This window comes from Chrysochloris asiatica, unplaced genomic scaffold (assembly GCF_000296735.1).
Source record: "Chrysochloris asiatica unplaced genomic scaffold, ChrAsi1.0 scaffold00135, whole genome shotgun sequence".
NCBI lineage: Eukaryota > Metazoa > Chordata > Mammalia > Afrosoricida > Chrysochloridae > Chrysochloris > Chrysochloris asiatica.
In genome coordinates, this window is record NW_006408653.1 from 5,307,304 (window position 1) to 5,331,433 (window position 24,130).

The 24,130-nt window shown below is 42.1% G+C and overlaps 1 protein-coding gene across 1 annotated transcript in view; it reads left to right on the forward strand.

Annotated features, from left to right (window-relative positions):
• Nucleotides 1-24,130, forward strand: part of KLHL6 (kelch-like family member 6) — a 79,995-nt gene that overhangs the window by 21,262 nt on the left and 34,603 nt on the right. Inside the window, exon 2 of the mRNA XM_006869811.1 lies at nt 14,859-15,024. Within this exon, the coding sequence (XP_006869873.1) occupies nt 14,859-15,024 (166 nt within the window). The remainder of the gene's footprint in view (nt 1-14,858; nt 15,025-24,130) is intronic.

A 24,130-nucleotide genomic window follows, 5' to 3' on the forward strand; every position in this document is an offset into this window, starting at 1 on the left:
AAAGAGCACAGCCTTCGGTATGGATTATATCTCAATGTAAAGAAAACAAAAATTCTTACCACTGGACCAGTAAACAGCATTCTTATCAATGGAGAAAAGATTGAAGTTGTCTAGGACTTCAATCTTGGATCAACTATCAACACTCATGGAAACAGCAGTCAAGCAATCGATGACGTATTATGTTAGGCAAATCTGCTGCCAAAGACCTTTTTAAAGTGTTTAAGAGCAAAGGTGTCATCTTGAGGACTAAGGTGAGCCCAGCCCAAGCCATGGTATTTTCAATAACCACATATGCATGTGAAAGCTGGACAGTGAATAAGGAAGACCATAGGTGAATTGATGCTTTTGAGTTATGGTGTTGGAGGAGAATACTGAAAGTGCTATGGGCTACCAAAAGAACCAATAGATCTGTTTTGGAAGAAGTGCAGCCAGAGTGCTCCTTGGAGGCCAAGATGGCCAAACTTCGTCTCTCACACTTTGGACATATTGTCAGGAGGGACCAGTCTCTGGAGAAGGATATCATGTTTGGTAAAGTGGAGGGTCAGAGAAAAAGAGGAAGATGGATTGGCAAAGTGGCAGCACCAATGGGCTCAAGTGTGGCAACAATTGTGAGGTTGGCCCAGGATCAGGCAGTGTTGTACACAGGGTCGCTATGAGTCAGTACTGACTCGATGGCACGTAACAACAACAACAACATGCATTACTTGAGCCCTGGTGTGGCACTAGAGGATAAGCACTGGACTGCTAACTACTGTTCTGCAATTCAAGACCACCAACCGCTCTTGGAAGGAAACCCTAAACAGAGTCACTATGAACTGGAACCAACTCGCCAGCACACAACAACAACAATGCATCACCCAGGGCTGCATTTTGTTCTGTTGTACTTATGGTCGCCATGAGCCAGTGTAGACTCCATGCCAGCTAACAACAACAGTAACAGCAGGGAGAATGTTCAGATGCTGCTGGACAACCCCCAAATGACAAAGCACTAGTATATGCACTGACTACAAATGAGGCCTGCATTTGGTGCAGAATTGGTGTTAAGCTATCGTGAGAAATGTATGTCACTTTTATGGATCACATATGCATTGGAGATATGGATTCTGGGATCCTAGCTGTGAAGAAGAGCTGGAATCGACTAGACGGCAGTGAGTTTGGTTTGTTTATATTTTTAACTCTCAAGAAGAGGATTATTTGCACTTTCACTTCCCCGTCCCCTAGAAACCGTGCGTAGTCTGGTTACACTTGTGATGTGAAGGCACTGCCCAACACATGTGGACTAGAAATAGGTTGTAAATGTAAGCTACCAAGGGGCAGTGGCTGCCTTGCTTGTCTCTGTGGTGCTGGCTCCATGGCTGGCATTCAGTAGACATTTCATATATATTTGAACAAAAACCTTGATATTCCTCCTGCAGGCTTAATCACTGAATAAGTATCATCCTAGTCAGGGCAGGAAGTCCTCCCAGAGTTGCAAGACTATTGCACAACTTCAGAAAAGGGAAGGATGGTAGAATTTGGTCATCATAGGAAAAATTAGGAGCAGCTTAAAAAAGCCCAAATGCTTCAGAATATTGTGGCTTCAACAGGTCCTTCATGTGACCATCAGGATGAATGCAGAACTAGACAATGATGGTCCAGTGGTAGAATTTTCACCTTTCATACTTGAGTCCTGGGTTTAAGTTCTGGTCAGTGTGCTCCCGTACACACACCACCCCATCTGTCAGTGAAAGCTTGAGTGTTCCTGTGATGCTAAGTAGGTTTCAGTAGAACTTTCAGACTAAGATGACTAGACAGAAAGGCCTGACTACTTTCCCAAATCAGTCAACAAAACCCTAATGGATCACAAAGATTCAATCCACAACCCATTATGGAGATGGCTCAGATCAGGCAACACTTATTCTGTTGTGCTCAAAAACTCTCTAAGCAAAAGCTACCCTTGACTTCTGGATAATGATGTAACAATCATAAGGAAGACAGTGTGGAGTCCTGGAGGGGGTTCATTTGGAAAATGTTTGAAAAAAAGAGAGCCTCTGCATTGACAGCTTGGCTAGGATATGGCAGTGGGCAATAAGCACACATGCTGACCCTTCTCCCAGGCCAATAAGGAAGTGAGAATCAGAGCAGACTCTATTGAGAGGGTGATAACGGAAGTTGTGTTTTGTTTAGGGAAGCCAGGTCTCGTCTCTGGTAAGGAGGTGGAAGATGTGAAAAGTCAAAAGCAAATCAAAGAACAATCACCATGATTTGTAATGTAAAATCTTAGAGAGGCGAGCTTAGACTATATGTCTGTAAGGCAGAGTTCCAATTCAGAGAATTGCTAGAAAATACAGTTCTCCATTTGTGTGCAGTGTTCCATGTCCCTCAGTGTTGGAGCTCATAGTTATTTATTCTCATGGCAGTTAGAAATGTGAGTCTGGGTGTATGGAGAATGGACAAATTCACTTGACCTGCTTGAGGTAGAGGACTGCATTGCATGTGTGGTTTCCCAGCCTTGCTATCATCCTTCCTTTTTCCACCCATTCATCTTTCTTCCATCCAATCTATCCCACAAATATTAAGTGCCTATTATGGGCCAGTAAATAAGAATTGAGATATAAATAAAATCCAGCTCCTAATCTGCAAACCTGACAGAAGGGAAGACATATTAAAAATAGACCCAGATAGGCCCAAGAGAACGTGTATAGAAAAGCCCACTGGGGACGTAATGGAAAAGAATATTGAAATGAACAAAGGCACAGTCAAAAAACTGCTAGTTGTTGGGGTGAAAGTTGAGCTGTCTCATGGGATGGAGAAGGGGGTACACACACCAAATTATAAAGGGTCTTCTATGACAATGTTGAAAATGCTTTACATCTTTTTTTTTCTGGGTACTTCTTTTTATGCATTCTTCTTTGTCATTTGGGTCTATTTACTGTTCAGGGTTCCACTTGTCCCACCCTGTCAGCCAGGGACCCTCTGTGTTGCTAATGACAGCTACTCAATTCAAACTGTTGCAATCATTACAAAATAATAATAATAATAATTTGCTGGATCTTGAGCTCATATAATATCATCAGGATTCAATTTCTCTTTCCTTTTCTCTGTCTCCTTACTCTCTCTATTTTTATTTATTTTTATCCTTTCAGGGAAAAATCTTCACATATTGAGACAAAAAGGTCTCCAGCAGCTCCAAACTTTTAGTTCTACTAGCTTAGCAATCCTGGTAGACAGAGTTAGTTGTTCTTTCCTGATAATTCCAGAAAAAGTTCTGAAATTGGCTCTGATTGGATCGACTTCTTCCTGTGTCTATCTTTGAATTAACACTGTGGCTTGGGGAATGTAATTTGTGATTTACAAGCCTGGATTATGCTCACTTCTGGTCTGAGTGGTGGGTCACTGATGTCTAAACCTCCCAGGCTGATCATGGAAGAAACATAGTTCCCCAAAGGAAACTCGGATGCTCCCACTATATGCTTCCATTATATCTTTATAGCCCAATCATCTCTGAACCCTGTCCACAAGCATTTGTCATGCTGGATGCAGCTGAGGTTGTACCCTGCATGGTCTTTCAGGACAGAACAAACCCTTTTTTTCTGTAAAAAATTTGGATGGGCTGAGTTACATGGCATGCTGAGGTCTCAGCAAGGGTCCAGTGGGGTTGGGAGGGACTTTGGTTCTATGGGTGGAGTTCTGGTCCTCAAAGGGGTCAAGAACAGTGACCTTGAGAAGTGGTGAACTAAGGCAAGGAGCTCGGCAGAAGGCAGGTCTTTCAAGGCAGGTGGGGCAGCTTTGAAATTTTAGCTCCTCTATTATTTTAGAGCACAGACTCAATTAGCAAGTTAGGGATTTAAGGAGCAGACGCCACAGGAAGTGGTATTAGTCAAGTCTCTGGGAGTGGAAAGAGAGATGACTGTGAATCTCCAAAATCTTCCCTCCAGTTTCCTGAAATACCCTAAAGATACCCTTCCAGGTTCTTGAGATGTGCATGTGCACGGCATACAAGAACAGAGTTCATATGGTCTGTTATTACAGGACCATGTGCCACATTATGCATTACAACTCTGAGTTTGCAGCTCTAACGGACTCTATTCTAATTGAATATAAGGTACAGGGACACTTCTGTGCATCTGAGGTAGGAAAAGATCTAGGAGGCTAGGACATGGCTTGCTTTTCCAACTCATAGCGACCCTGCACAGGGTTTCCAAGGCTGTAAATCTTTATGGGAGCAGAATGCCTCATCTTTCTCCTGTGGAACAGCTGGTAGTTTAGAAATGCTGACCTTGAGGTTCGCAGCCTGACTCATAACCACTACACTACCAGAGATCCTGGGAAGTAGAGGGCAAGTATATTTTCTCCACACTTAGATGGGCAGCCCTTGATCTCATGGATTTTTAGGAGAGCCAAGTCTAAGAAGATGTAAAGGAAGAATCTACAGCAAGGGGGGACTTTGTTTGGTCTGATCTCCTCCTTCTCATAGAAGCCCTGGTAGCATAGTGGATTATGAACTGGACTTCTAACCGCAAGGTCAGTAGTTCGAATCTACCAGTCACTCCAGGGGAGAAAGAGATTTTCTGCTTCTGTAAAGGTTTACACCCTCGGAATCCCTATACAGAGTTGCTATGAGTCAGAAGTGACTTGACGGCATACAACTACTACTACCATCGCCTCCTTCTCAGAGGTGGATTAAGGGGACCTGTGTTGGGGAGTAAGCATGACTTCCTTATAGGGCACTAGTTCTTTCTTAACTTTGGTTTGCAAAAGACTATGAGTAGGTGAGGGGATCTAATAAGATTCATATTCTCAGCCCTAATGCCAGATTTTTATTCAGTTCGCCTCTCGTGTGAGTGGCCTCTCGGATTCTGCATTCTTTGCAAGACTCAAGGTATTCTTGTGTAGGTGGTCCAGGGAACACACTTTGAGAACCACTGGCCATACGGCTGAGTGTCTGCAGTCTGGGGGTATAAGCAGAATTTCAATGTTGAGAGAGGTCTACATGGTAGGGTTTAGGGTCAACAACAGGGCTAAGCTGAGTGTTCTTGTGTCTCCTTTGGTTAGGATTGGCTCAGTAGAAGGCAGGTGGAAGGTTTCAGTGGCTTTGGCTAAGAGGTGCTGGAGACTGTAATTGTAAGGTGCAAAATTTAGGCAGTGCTGTGAGTTAATGTGCTGGACTACAAAATCGGTTTGAATTGAAAGGTCAGTGGTTCAAGCTCAACAGCTGCTCCTCAGAAACCCTCTGCACAGTTATTATAGGTTGGAACCAACTCAACAGCACTTAACAACAACAACAATTATGTATTGCTTTGACATCTGGTAAAATAGGGAGGGTCTCAAATGCCTTAACTGCAAGTTTCCTTCCCCACTCTGCTGCTGCCAAACAAGTCTCCATTTCAAAGGGACCAGGCATAGTTCTTGCTCATTCCTGAATAGTGTGTTATGGTTTCCTGACAGCCCAGGGATTTTTTTCCAACAGCGAATCACATCCTCCCATGGGATTAAGAGGGCACTCACCCTCTTGTTACTATACAGCTGCCCCACCCCCACAGCCCCTGGATGCTCAGTCTGTTCTCAGGTGTAACTCTTGTGGGGCCCTGTAAGGTGTGAGGTGTCTTCCTCCCGCAGGCTGTGAGTACATGGACTGATAAACTGCTGTCACTATTATTTGTCTCGTATCAGGTGTTGTGTGGCTGACCATCCCCACAACTCTAGAGTGGGAACCCCTTCATCACCACGGGGGTGACTGTTGTTGTTGGTTCCGACTCAGAGCAACTCCATATAGGAGTTTCCGAGGAGCAGCTGGTGGGTTTGAACTGCCAAGTTTGTGGTTCACAGTCCTGTGCTGATCCTACAACGCCACACTAGGAGTCCAATAGGAGGCAATTAAAACAGTGACCAAAGAGAATGACATCATCCCATGTTTGGTCAGGTCATACTTGTATCCACTGCTTTCTTTCACTTTCTTTGCTGTAAAAACCCCTTTAATATTAGGTTTATAGCCAAGAATCCTTTTCCAACAGTAGTGTTACCAAGTAGCCTATGATGGCTAGTTAAAAAAGGTTTTCAATTGACATGTGACACATATTTTCATAAGTAGAATTTAGCCAGATTTGCAATAAATATTGTTGTCACTTCAGTCCATAATAACTCACTATGCAGAGAAACTCGTTCCTGGCATAAATGGAGGGGATGACAGGATCAGAGCAGGAGTAAGTGGGGGCAGGCAGTGGAGCTGGGCTAGGAATGAAGCAATGAGGTGGTTAGAAGTAGAGGAAGCAAGTTCAGAGACAGGTGTGGAAGTACGGGCAGGGCTGAGCAGTGGAGAGCTGGACTCAGTAGAAATTCCTGGATTTGGTGAAGTATAGGAACATATGCCCAAAGTTTAAGTGCAGATATGGGTTCTGTAGCATAGTGGTTACAAATCAGGCTGTGGACCTCAAGGTTCGCAGTTTGAAACTACCAGCTGTTCCTCGGGGGAAAAATGAGACTTTCTGCTCCCGTAAAGATTCACATCCTCAGAAACCCTGTACAGGGTCGTTATAAGTCGGAACTGACTCCACAGCACATAACCACCACCACCAGTCAGGTATGGTGTGACACTGTGGGTTAATGCACTGGACTGCAATGTCGGTTTCAACCGCAAGGTCAGCAGTTCAAGCTCACCAGCCTCTCCTTGGAAACTTTATACAGTGTTGCTATGGGTTGGAACGGATTCTGTGGCACTTAACAACAACAGTCAGATATGTAATAGAAGTTCTCTAAGAGGACAGAGACCTGGTGTGACGCTGTGGGCTAATGTGTCAGACTGCAAAGCTATTTGAACTGCAAGGTTAGTGGTTCAAGCTCACCAGCTGCTCCTTGGAAACCCTATACAGGGTCACGATGAGTCAGAATCGACTTGATAGCACTTAACAACAAATGGATAGAGAGGGACCCTGAGTCATGCAAATGATTTGTGCTCAACTAATCCAATAACCCACTGCCTGGTGTGGCTCTGCAGGATAATGCACTGGACCACAAGGTCATCTTGAACCACAAGGTCAAAGGTTCAAACCCACCAGTCAGTCGTTGGAAACCAGATACAGGGTTGCTATGGTTGGAACTAAGGAGCTCTGGTAGCATAGTGGTTACGAATCCGGCTGCGAACCATAAGGTCAACAGTTCAAAACTACCAGCTGTTCCGTGGGAGAAAGATAAGGCTTTCTGCTCCCATAAAGATTTACAGCCTCGGAAACCTTGTACAGGGTGGCTATGAGCGGAACCGACTCCACGGCACATAATAACAACAATGGTTGGAACGGATTCGACGGCACTCATCAACAACAACCCATCTCCAGTGCCGTTGAGTCCATTCTGACTCACAGTGACTCTACATGGAGTTTCTGAGACTGTAAATCTTGATGGGAGCAGGCATCTTCATCTTTCTCCCATGGAGCGCCTGATGGATTTGAACCTCTGACCTTGTGGCTAACAGTTCATTGCTTATCCCACAGCACCACTAGGGCTTCTTTTGCACCTGACTATTAATCTAAAAAAGGTTAGCAGTTTGAACACACTCAGAGGCTCCATGGGATGATCTGCTTCTATAAAGATTACAGCCAGGAAAACCCTGTGGAGAAGGTCTGCTCTAACACATGCGTTGACCATGAACTGGAACCAATGTGATGGCAACAGATTGGGTCTGGTTTTAGGAGGCGTGGAGGGAATGGAGGCAGGCAGATCTCAGCCTTAGCTTTAGGAGGTATTTGGTAACCTAGGGTACAGATTCCTGTCGTTAACAAAACAAAGGGTCTAGGAAGTACAGTATTCATTCATTCATTTTCTCAACAAATATTTGTGGAGTACCTGTTGGATATCAGGCATTGTTCTAGGTCCTGGGGATGCAGTAATGAGCAGGACACTACCCCTGCCCTCAATGAACTCACATTCTAGTGGGGAGACAGTTGTTGAACAAAGTAGCAAATAGGTCTGTAGTATAAGTTCAGATTGTGACAAGACTAGAGGAAAAATGAAGGAGGTAAAGATGCTAGTGAGTGACTATTGAGATTGGGTGCTATGAAGGGTCCCTGTGAGGAGGTGGCATCTGAGCAGAGACGTGAATGAAGTGAGGGAGTGAGTCCCATGGAGCTTGGTGGAGAGTGTGTGTGGCCCTAGCACAGCTTCACTCCAGGAGCCACTTAGACCTCTGCATGTTTTCATGATTGTTGTGGGAGGTGAGCTCATTGACCCAGCTCTATTTCAGGGTGACATTGACTCACTGCTGAAATGTTGGGTAATTAGCCTCCCATAGTGATACTGTTCTTACTGCGAAATGAGAATTCTAATAGCTACCTCTGTTTTACAAGAATCACATGAGAATCGGTCATTGTCTGTCTAGAAAGTATTTTTTATTGCAAAATACCGTGTGTACTTAATTAAGGTAAAGGGGTTAGCAACTAACCCAGTTGTGGTCTCAGAGAGCAAACCTTGGGCAGATACACTGAATACTGACACTGAGATGACCCCCAAAAGATGACTTTATGCTCCTGCTAACTTTGTTGGTTTTAGTGCATGATTGAGCTCCAAACTAAGAGCCCACAGCCCTAGGCTTGGTTCCCATTACAACCTGTCTGGCGTTGGGCAATTAATTCACTTAGCTTCACCGCAGTCTGGCATCTATAAAATCAGGGGTGATAACTCTATGTACCCTAGAAAGTGCTATGGACATAAATGTAAGAGATTATGGTTGTTAAACCAAAAACTCAGGGGTGGCTTTGCTCAGGCTATGACCACCAGCCTCAGTGCTCCCCAGTGTTCCCACAGACCTCCTGGGAGAGAGCTACAGGAGGTCTGGGAGTTTAATCTACAGGAAACAAGTAGGTTCCCCCTAGCTTCACATTTTCTGTGTTCAGTGTAGTTGCTGTGACCTGAGAGAGTATACAGGCATTCCATATAGTATTGTGCTTCACAGATACTGTACTGTTTATCAAGTGAAGGTTTGCAGCTATTCTGCCTCAAGCAACTGCATCAATGCCACTTTTTTCTAACAGCGTGTGCTCTCTTGGTGTCTCTGTGACACATTTTGGTAATGCTCACAAGATTTATACTTGTTCATAAGGCTATTGCAGTGCTTAGTGAAGCCACAGGACAAAACACTGTAATGCTAACCACAAGATTGGCAGTTCAAACGCACCAGTCACTTCTTGGAAACCCTATACAGGGTTGCTATGAGTCAGAACTGACTTAAAGGCACTTAACAACAACAAAAACACAACACACTTAATAGATTACAGTATAGTATAAACATAACTCTATATGCATTGAGAAAACAAAAACTTTGTGTGACTCACTTTATTGTAGCGGTCCGCAATGAAGCCCACAATATTGCCAAGGTCTGTCTGCATTAAAGTAGCAGAAAACCAGTGACAAGATCTGAGAGTGAGCAGAGAAATGCTGGGATTTCAGGAACCAAAGAAAGCAAAAGAGAGCCCAGAGAGAAAGATGCCAGCTTTAGGGCACTACCTTTTTTTTCGTTCCCAAGAACATTCATTGAGCTAGAGGACCACGTTAGCCCTAACCCTAACTGTGGAGTTCTGCTGTGGTGCTGTAGGAAAAGCACTGGACTGCTAACCACTGACTCAGAACAGACTCTATGGCACTTGACAACAACAACCCTAACTGTGCTCTGGGAGGGTATTGGATATCAGTACAGCAAGTTTCATACCTGCTTACCTGATGCAGTGGTGGTGGTGTGCCTGGGAGTCGGTTCCATCTCATAGTGACTCTGCATAGGGTTTCCGATGTTGTAAATCTTTACAGGAACAGAAAGCCTCTTCTTTCTCCCACAGAACCACTGGTAGTTTCGAACTGCTGACAGTGAGGTTAGCAACCCGACTTGTAACCACTACGCTACCAGAGCTCCTTTTAACCTGATGCAGATCAAGTCAAATGCTGGCAAGTCAAGTTTACAAGTTGAGTGGTAAATGGTCACTCGTCCCCTCGCTATGGAGTTCTGGTATGACTCTGTGGGTTAATGCACTGGACTGCAAAGTTAGTTTGAACGTCAAGGTCAGCAGTTCAAGCTCATCAGCTGCTCCTTGGAAACCCTATATAGAGTCACAACCAAATTGACAGCACTTAACAACAGCAACAACAACAACAACAACAGCAACAGCAACAAATCCCTAACTGTAAGTTAGGAGTCCTAATGGCATTGTGGGTTACACATTAGTCTGCTAACTGCAAGGTCAGCAGTTAAAATCCACCAGCCACTGCGTTGGAGAAAGATGAGGATTTCTGTTCCCACAAAGATTTACAGCCTCAGGAACCAACTCCACGGCACACTGCTACCACCACAATCACCACAATCACCACAACCACCTGTAAATATCTCCCACCAGCCTGACAACATTTCTCTGGTCTGGCTTGAAATGTGTTCTTGGACATTGTGAATATAATATCTTACTTATTCTTCAGAGAAGTTCACTGAGGCTACTGTTATTGTTCAGGGTCCTGGTGTGGCGCTGCAGGTTAAAGCGATGGATTACAATGTCGCTTTGAACCGCAAGGTCGGTGGTTCAAGCTCACCAGGTATTCCTTGGAAACCCTACACAGGGTCACTATGAGTTAGAACCGACTCAACGGCACTTAACAACATTGTTGTTGGTGATTGATAGTGAGCCAGCTTCTATTCATGGCACCCTTCTGCACAACAGAATGAAACACTGCCTGGCCCTATGAGTTCATAGTTGTGGCTGTTGTGTTAGTCCAGCTCACTGAGGGCTCCCCTCATTTTCACTTAACTGAGATACCCAACACAACCAACCCATTGACACTGAGTGGACCCTGACTCATAGAAACCCTGGGGGACAGAGTAGATCTGCCCAGGAAGGCTTCCAAGGCTGTCATCTTTATGGTGCTTTAAGGAGCTCTGGTACTCAGGCTGCTAACCTCAAGGTCAGCAGTTTGAAACTACCAGCCGTTCCAGAAGATGAGACTTCCTGCTCCTGTAAAAATTACAGCTTTGAAAACCCTATGCAGGGTCACTATGAGTCGGAACTGACTCCATGGCATACAACCACCATCGTCAATCTTGATGCAAGCAGACTGCCACATCTTTCTCTCCTAGAGCAGCTAGTGAGTTTGAACTTCAGACCTTTTGATTAATCACTGTGCCACCAGAGATCCTTGAACTGAGATAGGGATTATTATACCATTTTACAGATGAGGAGACTGAGGTTGACTCCTGTGCATAAGTCACATAGTGTGTTAGCAACAGAGCCTTGATGAGACTGCAACCCCTTGTCCACCATTTTTTGTGCTTGCAACAGCCAGCAGTTCTTCTTCATCTGCCTTCCCTAGGCTCCTGGAGCCCTTTGGTCACACTCACACACACACACAAACACATACACACACACACACACACACACACACAGAAAACCAGAAGTGCTTGAGCATTCTACTCTCTCAGAGATTGCCAGAGGAACATTGTATCACCAAGAAGTGGCAACTTGACAGAGAGTCCAGATGATCCACAGACCCCATATATAGTGTCAACCTCAGAAATACACAGAATTCACCTAACCCCCCCCCGCAATGTGTAAGCAACCGAATTAGACCATTCACATACTTTGTTGTTATTAAGAGCCATCAAGTCAATTCTGACCCATAGAGACCCCGTACAAGGTTTTCAAGAAGCAGCTGGTGGATTTGAACGGCCAACCTTGAGGTTCACAGTGACTTTGAAGTTCAGTGCATCAACTCACAGCGTCATGCCAGGACTCCATTCACATACTAGTCTCATCTATACTAAAAGTCTTGCCTTTTGACTTGTCCAGTTTTCATCAGAATGTCTGAGATGATGTATACAAAATTAGCAAAATTCATCTTTCCCTCATCTTAAAATCATGTATTAGCTGAAGTCACATTTCTAAGTTTCATGTGAATGAGACTCCAGAGATTTGCTGCCTTAGTTATGTCAAGCTTCATTAAAACCAAAGTTCACTTCCCACCCCTTCTTGCTAAATGCCCTGTTCCCCATCTATTCAAGTACAAAGTGCATTTCATTTCATCCCCTGAAATGAATGCAGATCTGCATGACCCAAACACCAAGGCTCAAGTTAGTTATACTGTCCAATCTGGTGGTCATAAACTTCATGTGACAATTGAGCATTTGGAATATAATCAGTCTGAATTGTGATGTGCTTCTTGTTGTTAAGTACCCTTGAGTCAGTTCCAACCTTCAGTGACCTTGTATAGAGTTCCAAGGAGAAGCTGGTGAGCCTGAACCATCAACCTTGCGGTTCAAACTGACTTTGCAGTCCAGTGCATTAACCTACAGCACCACACCAGAACTAGACAGTATAAGAATAATATAAATGAATATTAATCATATTAGTATTGATTACATGTTGAAATCATAATATTTTGGATATATTGAATTAAATGAATCATCTTATCAAAATAGATTTTCCTGGCTCTTAATGTTTTTTTTTAAATGTATTTACTAGACAAATTAAAATTACATTACTTGCCTATTGGGCAGCACTATTCTAGGGATTCAAATAAAGGGCAATTCAGAGAGTGAGCTTGTTCAACCATTCCAAAGAGGACAAGCAGGTTTGAAAAGAAAGTGGGTGATTGTTGGGGTGGCAGGATTCTCTATGAAATCAGGAGGCTGCAAGGCAAGTCCCACATGACAGTACTTTTAAAGCCACGTGGCTGTGCAGACAACTCTGTATAGCTGTCCGCTAGATTTACGGCTGAAGAAAATGGCTTGTAAGCTGGTCACCTGCCCAGTGACATCACTGTTCCTCTGGTTCTAGGCTGGCATTTTATTAACTTTACAGGCCCTAGTATTGACGTTTGCTCTTTCTTTCATGTTGTCATATTCTTGGGAGGATAAAAAGGGGAGCTAAGAGAGGAGTGGACTCCTGGTGTGGCACTGTAGAATCAGTTAATGCGCTGCACTACACTGCAAACCACAAGGTCGGCAGTTCAAACCCACCAACTGCTCCTTGGAAACCCTATAGAGGGTCCCTATGAGTTGGAACTGACTCAAAGGCACATAGCAACAACAAGATGAAGGAAGAAGAGAAGGGTGGGAAGATTGTCATTGATTAAAATAACAAGGACAGAAGAGGAAACAACAGAGGAGAGGGCTAAAAAGTTAAAAAAGTCAGCTAGTCAGTGGCTTTTCTTTTTTAAATCTTATTTTGTTGCTGTCGAGAATATACACAGCAAAACATATACCAATTCAACAGTTTCCATATGTACATTGCAGTGACATAGATTCGATTTTTAGAGTTGTACAACCATTCTCAAGCTCTTTCCTTGAGTTAGGCCTTCCTCATTGACATACACTCATCGCCTTTGAAGGCTTCCATCTAGTCTTTCGAATTGTTGTTGTCAATTTGATCCAAATCAGTGGTGCAAAGCCACCAGCCACTCCTTGGAAACCCTATACAGTGTCGCTATGAGTTAACAACAACAAAAGGGTCAGAAAGGAGTGGGAAAGGAAGGGAGTTTAGTGGTTTGCATTGATTAAGGATTGTGTTGCACAGCTAGTCATTGTAATGATTGTCAATAAGTCATACACTTGTAAAAAGTTCAACTGGCAAAAGTTGTGTGATAAGATATATTTGTAGCAACAAAGAGTAGCTGCTGAGGTTGCTTTGTTGTTGTTAAATGCTGTCGAGTTGAGTTGGTTCTGACTCTTAGTGACTCTGTATAGTTTCTGAGGAGCAGCTGGTGTATTTGAATCTCCAACTTTCGTTTAGCAGTCCAGTGCTTATTCTACAGCTGAGGCTGCTGAAGTATAACCAAATATCTCCTGGGATTTGGTTCTTTGGTTTGGAGGCATAGGACATCCCAGTTCACTGGCCTAATAATGTGTTTAATGCTTCTTTTGAGTTTCAAATGATTTGCCCCTAGGACTCCATAAATAGTACCTTTGTTTTGCATATTGAAGTGGAGGGTGGGTGGATCAGAAGATGATGAGTGATTTACATACAAAAACATGTGGTGCAGAAGTGGGAAGGATAGAAGAGTAGGAATGTAATCCTTTTCTTGTTGAGATGGGAGTCCCATTCTGTCAGCATGTCGACGACTTGGCAGGGCTCTTACGGCCTGTTCATGTTTCTGAAGCTCAGAAGGTCCAATGCCAACTGGTTGGAGAAATTTGCTAGCAGTATGGATATTGCCTCAGTTTGTCCATTTTTCTAGGAAAAGGCTCTGGCATTGTTACTCCCAGCTCTTTTGAGTGCAGTTTGTTAATGCTTGACTCAAATGGCATCCATCACTAAAATGGGAATGTACTTGTTAAAAATGGCCTTGTTGAGTCCTGCCTCTGCTCATAAACCTTCAATGACTCCCCCTTGCCCATTAAATAAAGATCTAGTTCCCTAGGCTGTCTCTAGTGCCCTCCACAATCAGGACTCAGCATTCCACCTGCCCCATCCATGCCTCTGTTCTGTTTATTACCTAGAGCCTTCTTTGCAATCTTCACATATCAACATTTTCCTTTTCCTAAGCAACCTTCTTGGCCCCTTAAGGCTCCTGTTGACTGGTATTCGTGCATGTGTCCTTATTGTGAACTTCTAGGTACGGGATGTTGTTGTTGTTGCTAAATGCTGTCCAGTCAGTTCCAACTCATAGTGACCCTGTGTAGGGTTTCCGAGAAGCGGCTGGTGAATTTGATAGGTAGAGATTAATATTTAAATCCTTTCCATCTTATTTCCCTACTTCCAAGATAGAGGCTAAGTATCTGAAAGTCCAGCCCTGGGGAGGCAGCAGGAGAGGTCCAGAGGTAAGAGTTCCCAGGAGGTAGGCAAGTCTGAACGGAGTTACTTTCAGCCTGGATGCCCAAGGGTCCTGGTAGGATTCACATTCACACATCTCTCTTCCAGGGCCATGTTCTGCAACGATTTGAAGGAAAAGTATGAGAAGAGGATCATTATCAAAGGCGTTGATGCTGAGATCATGCACACCCTCCTGGACTACACGTACACCAGCAAGGCGCTGATTACCAAGCAGAACGTCCAGCAGGTCCTGGAAGCTGCCAACCTCTTCCAGGTGTGTCCACAAACAGACTCCCCGCTCGTGTCTGGAGTCTGTGGAAGCTGGAATTCCCCAGAAACTTGCCTGGGCTAGCTCCCAGTCCTATACTGGGAACACCGAACCCTCTTACTTGAGCCTGTGCTCACTTGAAAGTCAGAAGGTGTTCATTTGTAAGTTTCCTGAGAGGTAGTGAGATGGGGCATCAACTCCTTAATAAGAGGTAGCCAGGGTAGCCTGGAGCCTGGAGCTGAGGTGTGATCCTTGATTCCAGAGACAACTACAATTTGAAGAACACTAACCAGTCCTGGTATGGCACTGTAGGGTAAGCACTGGACTGCTAACCACAAGGTTGGTGGTTAAAACCCACCAGTCATTCCTTGGAAATCCTATACAGGGTCACTATGAGTTGGAACCGATTTGATGGCACAACAACAACAATCAGTCTTAGTGTGACACTGTAGGATAAGTACTGCAATGCTAATCATGAGGTCTGTGGTTCAAAACCACCAACCACTCCTTAGAAATCCTATACAGAGTTGCTATGAATAGGAACCGATTTAATGGCCTGTAACAAAAACAATGATCACCTGGGTGGTGCAAATTGTAATTGGCTGCTAACCTAAATGTCAATGGTTTGAATCCACTCAGATATACCTTGGAAGCAAGGTCTGGTTATCTATTTCCATAGAGATTGTTGTGAAGTGCTGTAGAGTCGGTTCTGACCCATAGCGACCCTGTATAGGGTTTCCGAGGAGCAGCTGGTGAACTTGAACCACTGACCTTGCAGTTCAAATGGCTTTGCAGTCTGGCATATTAACCCACAGCACCACACCAGGACTCCCTTCTAGAAAGAGGTTCCCACTAATACTTCAATCCAGTAATGGATAAAAGTCCCTATGTTACCCAGATCTTGCCAACATTAAATATTATACTATATACACTCTTGGCCAATATTATACACAGAATGTAATTTTATTGTTGACTTAATTTGCCTTTTGGATTGCTAATGAGGTTTGACATCTAAAAATGTATTTTTTGATAATTTAATCTTCCTCTTTTATAAATTACCTGTTCTTGGCCGTAGTTTATTTATTTCTATTAGGACTTCATCTCTTCCATATGAAGTAAAAGTAAAAGGATATTTATAATAACATTGGTTTTGGACAGCCAAGTAGATGAAAAGAATCAAAACTGTCACCTATAGGTATTGATTCCCTAAAGCTACAGTAGTGATCTGCTGTGTAACCGTGACTTACAAATTGATTCCTGGATAAGCATGCAGACTGAATGGGTGTTGGCGGGACAATGGGAGTAGACCCACAAATATATACAGGCTTGACAAAGGATATTTGTATATGGATATTTGCCTTTGCAGAGCTCTGGTAGCGTTGGGCTGCTAACCTCAAGGTTGTTGTTGTTGTTGTTAAGTGCCGTCGAGTCGGGTCCGACCCATAGTGACCCTGTACAGGGTTTCCGAGGGTGTAAATCCTTACGGGAGTAGAAAGCCTCATCTTTCTCCCGCGGAGCGGCTGGTAGTTTCGAACCGCTGACCTTAAGGTTTGCAGCCCGATTCGTAACCACTACGCTACCAGAGCTCCTAGGCAGTTCAAAACTAAGAGCCGTTCCGCAGGAGAAAGACAAGGCTTTCTGCTTCTGTAAAGATTTACAGCCTCGGAAACCCTATACAGGGTTGTTGTGAGTTGGAACCAACTCCATGGCACACTACCATCACTACTACCTTTGCTGCAAACATATCCATGAATGTGGTGGAATGTACAGGAGGCAAAATTAAGGAAACTTCTTGGGTGTAATCAACACATTGAGGAAATAAATCTGGGATCTCAGGACCATAGTCTCAGGAAACATCATGGTCAACTGGCATGACATAGTCCACAAAGACAATGTTCTATATCCCACTGTGGTGAGTAGTGACTGAGGTCTTAAAAGTTTATGAGTGGCCATCTCCCTATTGGCCTCTCCTTGCCCAGAAGAAAGAAGAATGATGAAAATTAAAGACACATGGAAACAACTAGTCCAATGAACAAATGGACTACATGGGCATCACTCTCCAGGACTTTGAGACCAGCAGAACTACAGGGTATTTATTCAGCTGCCACTACGAACTGCTCTGAAAGGCAGCACATTACAAAATTCTGGGAAAGAGTGGGAGAAAAATGTGGAACTCAATATACAAAAGACCAGGCGTACGGGTTGGATAAAGACTGGTGGAATCATCCTTCCGGTCTGGAAATGCATCTCCCCTTCACCTCCACGGTTCAATTTTCAGTCAAACAATAGACAGCTTTATAAGGGAAACAATAATTTGAGATCAAAGGGGCAACATTTACCCAAGGACAAAGTTCAGAGGATTAGGAAAGAAGGAGAAATGGAAACAGAAAACAGAGAGGAAGTGGGATAAATTAATTATGTTACATTGTGGGGATTGCAATCGGTCAGACGAAAGTGTGTATAATTCGTTGAATGTAAAACCAGTGATCTGCTCCCTAAACCTTCACCCAATTCACAATAAAAACTTAAAACAAACCAATAAATTCCATTCAGTTATTAATGTTGCTACAGAAATGCATCTATTGATATGATTACAATATAAGAGAATTAAACTAAAAGTAGAGTTCAATAGGAGTACATTCTTCTAAAATATGTATAAAGCATATATAACAAATGTAACAAACATATATATAGCACTTAGTATGCACCAGGCCCTTTATAAATATTACAACTCTTTGAAAAAGCCTCTGTTGTCATCCCTGTTTTATTGACGGAAACTGGAGCATAAGGAAATTCTGAAACTTGCTCCAAGTCCCACAGATGCTAAGTGTTGGAGCTAGGATTTAAATTTAAACACTCTGTCTCCAAAACTGTGCTATTAACCATCTTACTATCTGCCTTTGTACTTGTAAATGCTTAGAAAATGACGTAGGATTATATACACCAAGGAGTATATACACCATATTGTCTCTGAGTGGAAAAGAGTGGTAAGTTATTTTATATTATTTTTATTTGCATGGTTTTCTAATTTTTTTAGTATAGTATTTAAAGTTTTCCTCAATTTTCTCTCTTCCCTTTGAGCTTCTTTTCCCTGTGCTTGTTTAGGTTTCCAACTTTTTCTCTTAGACAGTGTATCTGTTTCCTAGCGTTGCTATAACAGATTACTCAAAATTGGTTGGCTTGAAACAACAGTAATGCATTCTTTCATAGCTCTAGAAGTCAGAAATCAATGTGTTGACAAGGCTGCACTCTCTCTGAAATCCAGCATAAACCATTCCTTAAGAATCGTACCATAATCACATCTTTTGTCATATAAAGTAATAGGCACAGGTTCTGCGGAGGAGGGCATGAATATATTTTTGGGGAGGCCATCCACCGTTCAACCCATTATAGAGGATTTTCTCAAATACACTCTTGGTTATTTGATCCTAAATAATCTAGTTTGAAGTCTGATGTGCATGGCAGGGAATGAAAGGCTTGGAGGCTGTAACGTTTAAACACGGGGCTATTAGGTGTTTGTTTTTTAAATTGGTGATCCCCAAATGTCAGTCAGTATCTGTTGGACTTTTTCTAGGTTTTTTCCCCCAATTTCTCCAGATAATGATCCCTTGTTTCTTGTCTAAAGGGGTTTATAAGCCAACAGCAAGTATTCTGGATTTGCACCCATGGCTATACACCCCCACCCCCACCCCCCAGACTCACACATAGTGCTGTGTGGTTGTATAGCTGTGGGTACAAATCTTTACATAACTGCTCTTGCTTTCAATATGACATTTACACCTATTTTCCTCAGTTTCTGGTGCCTCTGAGTCCAGAATCTGCCTGGTTAGTTTTCTCCAGAGAACTGATCATCTTCAGTGGGCCTGGGAATTGGTAGGTATTGGACTACAAGAGGTGGGGAGGAGCAGGAGGAGATTTAACTCCTTCTTAAACCAACTCCCTATTATCAGTCCCCACCTATACTTGTCTTCCAGGTTCCTTGAAACTTTAATTGTTGAGTTTGGGGGTTTGGGGAACAAACTGGTTTTCTGTGGGCAGTTGTTCTACCTTCATTCTCTTAGCAAAGTTACTTACCAGCCTTGTGCTCTGTGGTTTGGGGTTTCTGATGTTTCCCAGTTTCACTGAGGATCAAGTTTGTGTTTCTGTTTCTTGTTCTTCTTTCAGTTTGCTGGTGATTTTTCAAGCTCGTTATCGAAATTTCTTTAGATATTCAAGACTAATCTTTTGCAATGCATGCTGCAAATATTTTTCTATTTGTCATTTGGTGCTTTTTATTTATGTACAAAAGTTTAACATTTGTATTTAGTCAGATATGTCAATTATTTTCTTGATATATTTTGCCTTTGGTGTTTGAAAAAGGTTCTCCCCTATTGTTTGATCTTGCACTCATTTCTGTAAGTCCACTCAGTCTTGCTGTTTCCAGTGTTGATATAGGAATCTTTAATACATTAGAAGTTAATTTTGTCTTCAATTTTTTTCCCTCCTTTTTCATTTTCATCCAAGTGAAGAGCTTCATTGGAAAGTTGGGAAGAGGAGGACAGAGAGACAGAATAGGTGGTGGGCTAGGGGCCACACAGGGAACGGAAGGTTCCAGAGTCACCCTCTACCCACTTTTAAATTTTGCATAGAGCTTTATTTATTACTGGTTCCTTGATCTTGGTAATCCCTCACCCCAAAATTGTCAAAATATTTCACAATAATAAAGTAGTAAGTTTCTGTCTGAGACGATTTTACTTAGTTTTCCTATGGGTTAATTTTTATGAAAACAAGAAAAGAGCCCCGTGGTCTTCTGAATATTTATTTAACCCACTTTCTGATTCCAATTTCCCTTGGACTACTTGCTTAGAAGTCTTAAACATAGGAAATTAGAAATATTTTCCTGCCTGAAAATACTGAAGGGGAAAATTGAAATCACTTGTAGGTTTAAAATTTTTTTTTGCTATTCTTTTGAATGGGTAATATGTGCTCCTGTTCCAAATTCAAAGAAGACAGTGAAACATTTTGCCATCTTCACTGTTAGCAGTGTCTTGCTATCTTCATATTCTATGCACTCTAGTATCACATACTGATATATGTATCATAGCTGTATACCAGTATATACATAAACATATATATGTATATATATGGAGCTCTGGTAGCGTAGTGGTTACGAATCGGGCTGCGAACCTTAAGGTCAGCGGTTCGAAACTACCAGCCGCTCCGCGGGAGAAAGATGAGGCTTTCTACTCCCGTGAAGATTTACACCCTCGGAAACCCTGTACAGGGTCGCTATGGGTCGGACCCGACTCGACGGCACTTAACAACAACAACATATATGTATATATAGATACAACCCATTTGCCTCTATGCTTTAAACACAAATTTGGTATTCTACATACATTATTTTGCAACTTATTAAAAAAGGTTTTTTCCTTCACAATGTCAAGGGGCTTCAAAAAATTCTTGGAAAATGGAAGTAAAAGATAATGTTATTTTTAAAAACTTTTTGTGTGTGAACTGAGTGAAGGTTTTCAGAACAGGTCATCATTCCCACATTCAACAAACCATATACCCCATGCCATTATAATAATGATTGTAATCCCTCCATGTACCCTCAGCTAACAGTATTTACCTCTATTTCTTTTAACTACTGCATTCTTCCCTGCATCTCCTGCTAACTTCTTTCCTCTGCCAGCCTCCTTCCTGTTGTATATTGCCTGCCCTGTCACCCATGTGACATAAAGAATTCCCTCCCCCCACCATAACCATCATAGAATATTTCATTCAGCAAGAAAATCTTTCCTTGACTTTTTACAATAGTGGTCTCATACAGTATTTGTCCTTTTGTGATGGACTAATTTCACTTAGTATAATGCTTTCCACATTCATCCATGTTATGAGGTGTTTCATAGATTCATTGTTATTCTTCAATGTTTGCATAGTATACCATTGTGTTTATGTACCAAAGTTTGTATCCATTCTGTTACTCTATGTCTCTTGACTGGTGCATTTAATCCATTTACATTCAGTGTAGTTATTGATAGGTATGGATTGATTTCTGTAGTTTTACTGGGTGCTTTGTGTGTGTGTGTTGTTGCTTGTCTCTTTGCTCCACATAAAGTTGTGCTGAGTTCATTTTATTGGTAGGTTTTCTTTCCATTTTCTTCATTGCTGATGTTTTAATGTTTACTGAATCTTTCTGATTTTCCTCTTTTTTTTTTTTGATGTGGACATGTATTACTTTTCTTTGAGGTTGTCCTCTAATTTATTAATTTTTCCCTGTTTAAAACAGTTCATTTTATCTCAAAATCTACTTGATTTCCTTGCCCTTTGGAAGTTTTGTATCTACACTATTTTCTCTTCTTGCTTTGTAGTTTAATTTGTTATAAATTGATATCTCTGGCTCCCTTTTCAGTCTTGCATGTTGTTTTGCTTTGGGTACTTCTATACCTGGATTGGATTCAGGGTGTTGTTTTCATATGTGTTAATCTCAGATTGTTTTCTCCTGTTGTTGATTCTCAGTCCAAAGGACACCCTTTAGTATTTTTTGTAAAGTTGATCTGGTCATTACAAATTCCTTTAATTTCTGTTTATTTGAAAATGCCCCAATTTCACTGTCATATTTGAGGAGCAGCTTTGCTGGGTATATGATTCTTGGTTGGCAACTTTTTCTTTCAGTGTTTTGTATTTGTCATCCCATCACCTACATGATTTCTGCTGAGAAATTGGGGGGTTAGTCTTATTGGTTCTCCTTTATAGGTAACTTTTCATTTTTCTCAAGCTATTCGCAGGACTTCTTCCTTGACTTGGTACTGGAAAGTTTGATTATGATATATCTTGGTGATTTTCTTTTGGTGCCTATCCTATTTGGGGTTCGTTCAGCTTCTTGAATGGTTATCTTCTTGTCTTTCATGATGTTGGGGAAGTTTTCTTCCAACAACTCTTTGACCATTTTCTCTGTGCTATTTATTGTCTCTTTTTGTTCTGGAATTCCAATCACCTCTAAGTTATTCCTCTTCATGTTGTCCCACATAAGTCTCAGGCTTTCTTCTGATTTTTCAATTCTTTTTTTAGATTTTTTGTCTAGCTTATTAGTATTGAGAGATTTTATCTCCAAGGTCACTAATTCAGGCTTCCAATGCTTCAAATATGCTCCTTTGTCCTTTCAATGTATCGTTCTATTTCTGAGATTTTAGTATTAGTCTTTTGGATTTCTATTTACAGGTTTTATATTGTTTCAAAATTTGCATTTATTTTATCTATTTATTCTTGTAGTTTCTTTCTAAATTCTTCTAAAGTTTTTCTATGTTCTCCTTGCTTTCTTCAATTTATCTGTCAATCCATTTGTTGTTGTTACATGCCATGGAGTCAGTTCCAATTCATATAGACCCTGTATAGGGTTTCCGAGGAACGACTGGTGACCTTGAACAATTGACCTTACAGTTCAAACCGACCTTGCAGTCCAGCACATTAACCCACAGTGCCACACCAGGACTCTGTCAGTCCATTGTTATTGTTGTTGTTGTTAAGTGCCATCAAGTTGGTTCCAACCCATAGCGACCCTGTATAGGGTTTCCAAGGAGCTGCTGGTGAGCTTGAACTGCTGATCTTGCAGTTCAAATGGCTTTGCAGTCTGGTGCATTGACCCACAGTGCCATACCAGGACTCTGTCAATCTATTAAGGGTACCTAAATATCATTCTTTTTAATTATTTCACAGTGAGTTCCGTTACCCTTTCTTCCTCAGAAATGTTTTGTGGCTCTGCATCTTGGTCATTTGTTTGAGTTACTCTCTCTTGTTTCTTCATGTACGTTAAAACTTCTGCTGTCTCCGAGGCATTGTGACGTTGTATTTATATTGAGGACTGTGTGTTGGTGTGTTCTTAGGTTCTCATCAACAGTCTCCTGGTGGGTGTGATTAGAGAATGGAAACGTGTGCACTGTTTTCTGTTTATATTGCTCAGTTTAGGGTGGATTTGGCTGGTGTTGGCAATTGTCTATTATTGATCAGGTGGTATTGGAGCTGGTATTGGCTCTTGTCAAGTGGGTGGAACTATAGAGGGTAGAGTTATGACTGAGCTGTATGGGTACCATTGCTGTCTTTGTCAGATGGGGTAGGAGGAGAAAACTCACACAGGAAAACAAAACAGAACAAACAAACAAAGAATATAGTAAGGATAAAAAAGAAACAGAAATAGGCAGCAACAAGAGAAAAAGAATATAATTACTAAAAAGAGAAAAGAGGGACAGGAAAACTAGAGCTTTACAAGAGAAAAATAAGAGACAGAGAGAAAAGGAAGAGAAAAAAACACTAAAAATAGAGAGTGGGAAGACAAAAAAATGAAAAAGACTAGATAGTAGTAAAGAAAAATCAAGAGAAAAAAGGAGAAAAATCAAGAGAAAAAAGGAGAAGACAGTAGAAATGGGAAAGAGACGAAAATAAGAAAAAACAAAAGCAGAGAAAGAAAGGGTAAAAATCAAGGGAAGGGAAAGAGAGGAAGAAGGGAAAAAAAGAATAAACAAATAAAAACAATGAAATGACAGAAAAATAAAACAAAAACCCAGTACATTGTTGGACCCAGAGAGGAGAGTTTTCTCTGGGGCACCCCTGCTTGCCAAGGAACTCATGAGGTAGGTGGAGAAAGGGTGTGTCAACTGAGTTCCCAGTCCTAAATGGATTTCTTATAGGCCTAGGTGTTGTCTATGTTCAGGGCACCCAACTCAGAAGTAGTTCTTGGAGACCCTTCAGTGTCCGTCAGAACCAGAGGACAGCTTGGAGTAGGGTGTCTGATTATAAAAGTTCCTGGTAGTCTAATTCTGGCCTGAAGGCTCTGTGGGCTCTGTAGATCTGGAGCAGAGTCCATGTGAATCCAGATACCAAGGTAAAGTAGTGGTCACCTGCTTCACACTGACTCAAACCGTGTGGCTCAGAACTCCCAGAAAGCACTGTCTGTGCAACAGTTCAAGATGGCTGCTCCATATCTGCTCATCAGTTAGTCTCCTTCTTCTGCCCTACCTACACTGAATGTTTTAAAATTAAGAAAGGTGTGTGACAAGGTTGTATTCTTTCACCATACTTATTTAACCTGTATGCTGAGCAAATAATCCAAGAAGCTGGGTTATATGAAGAAAAA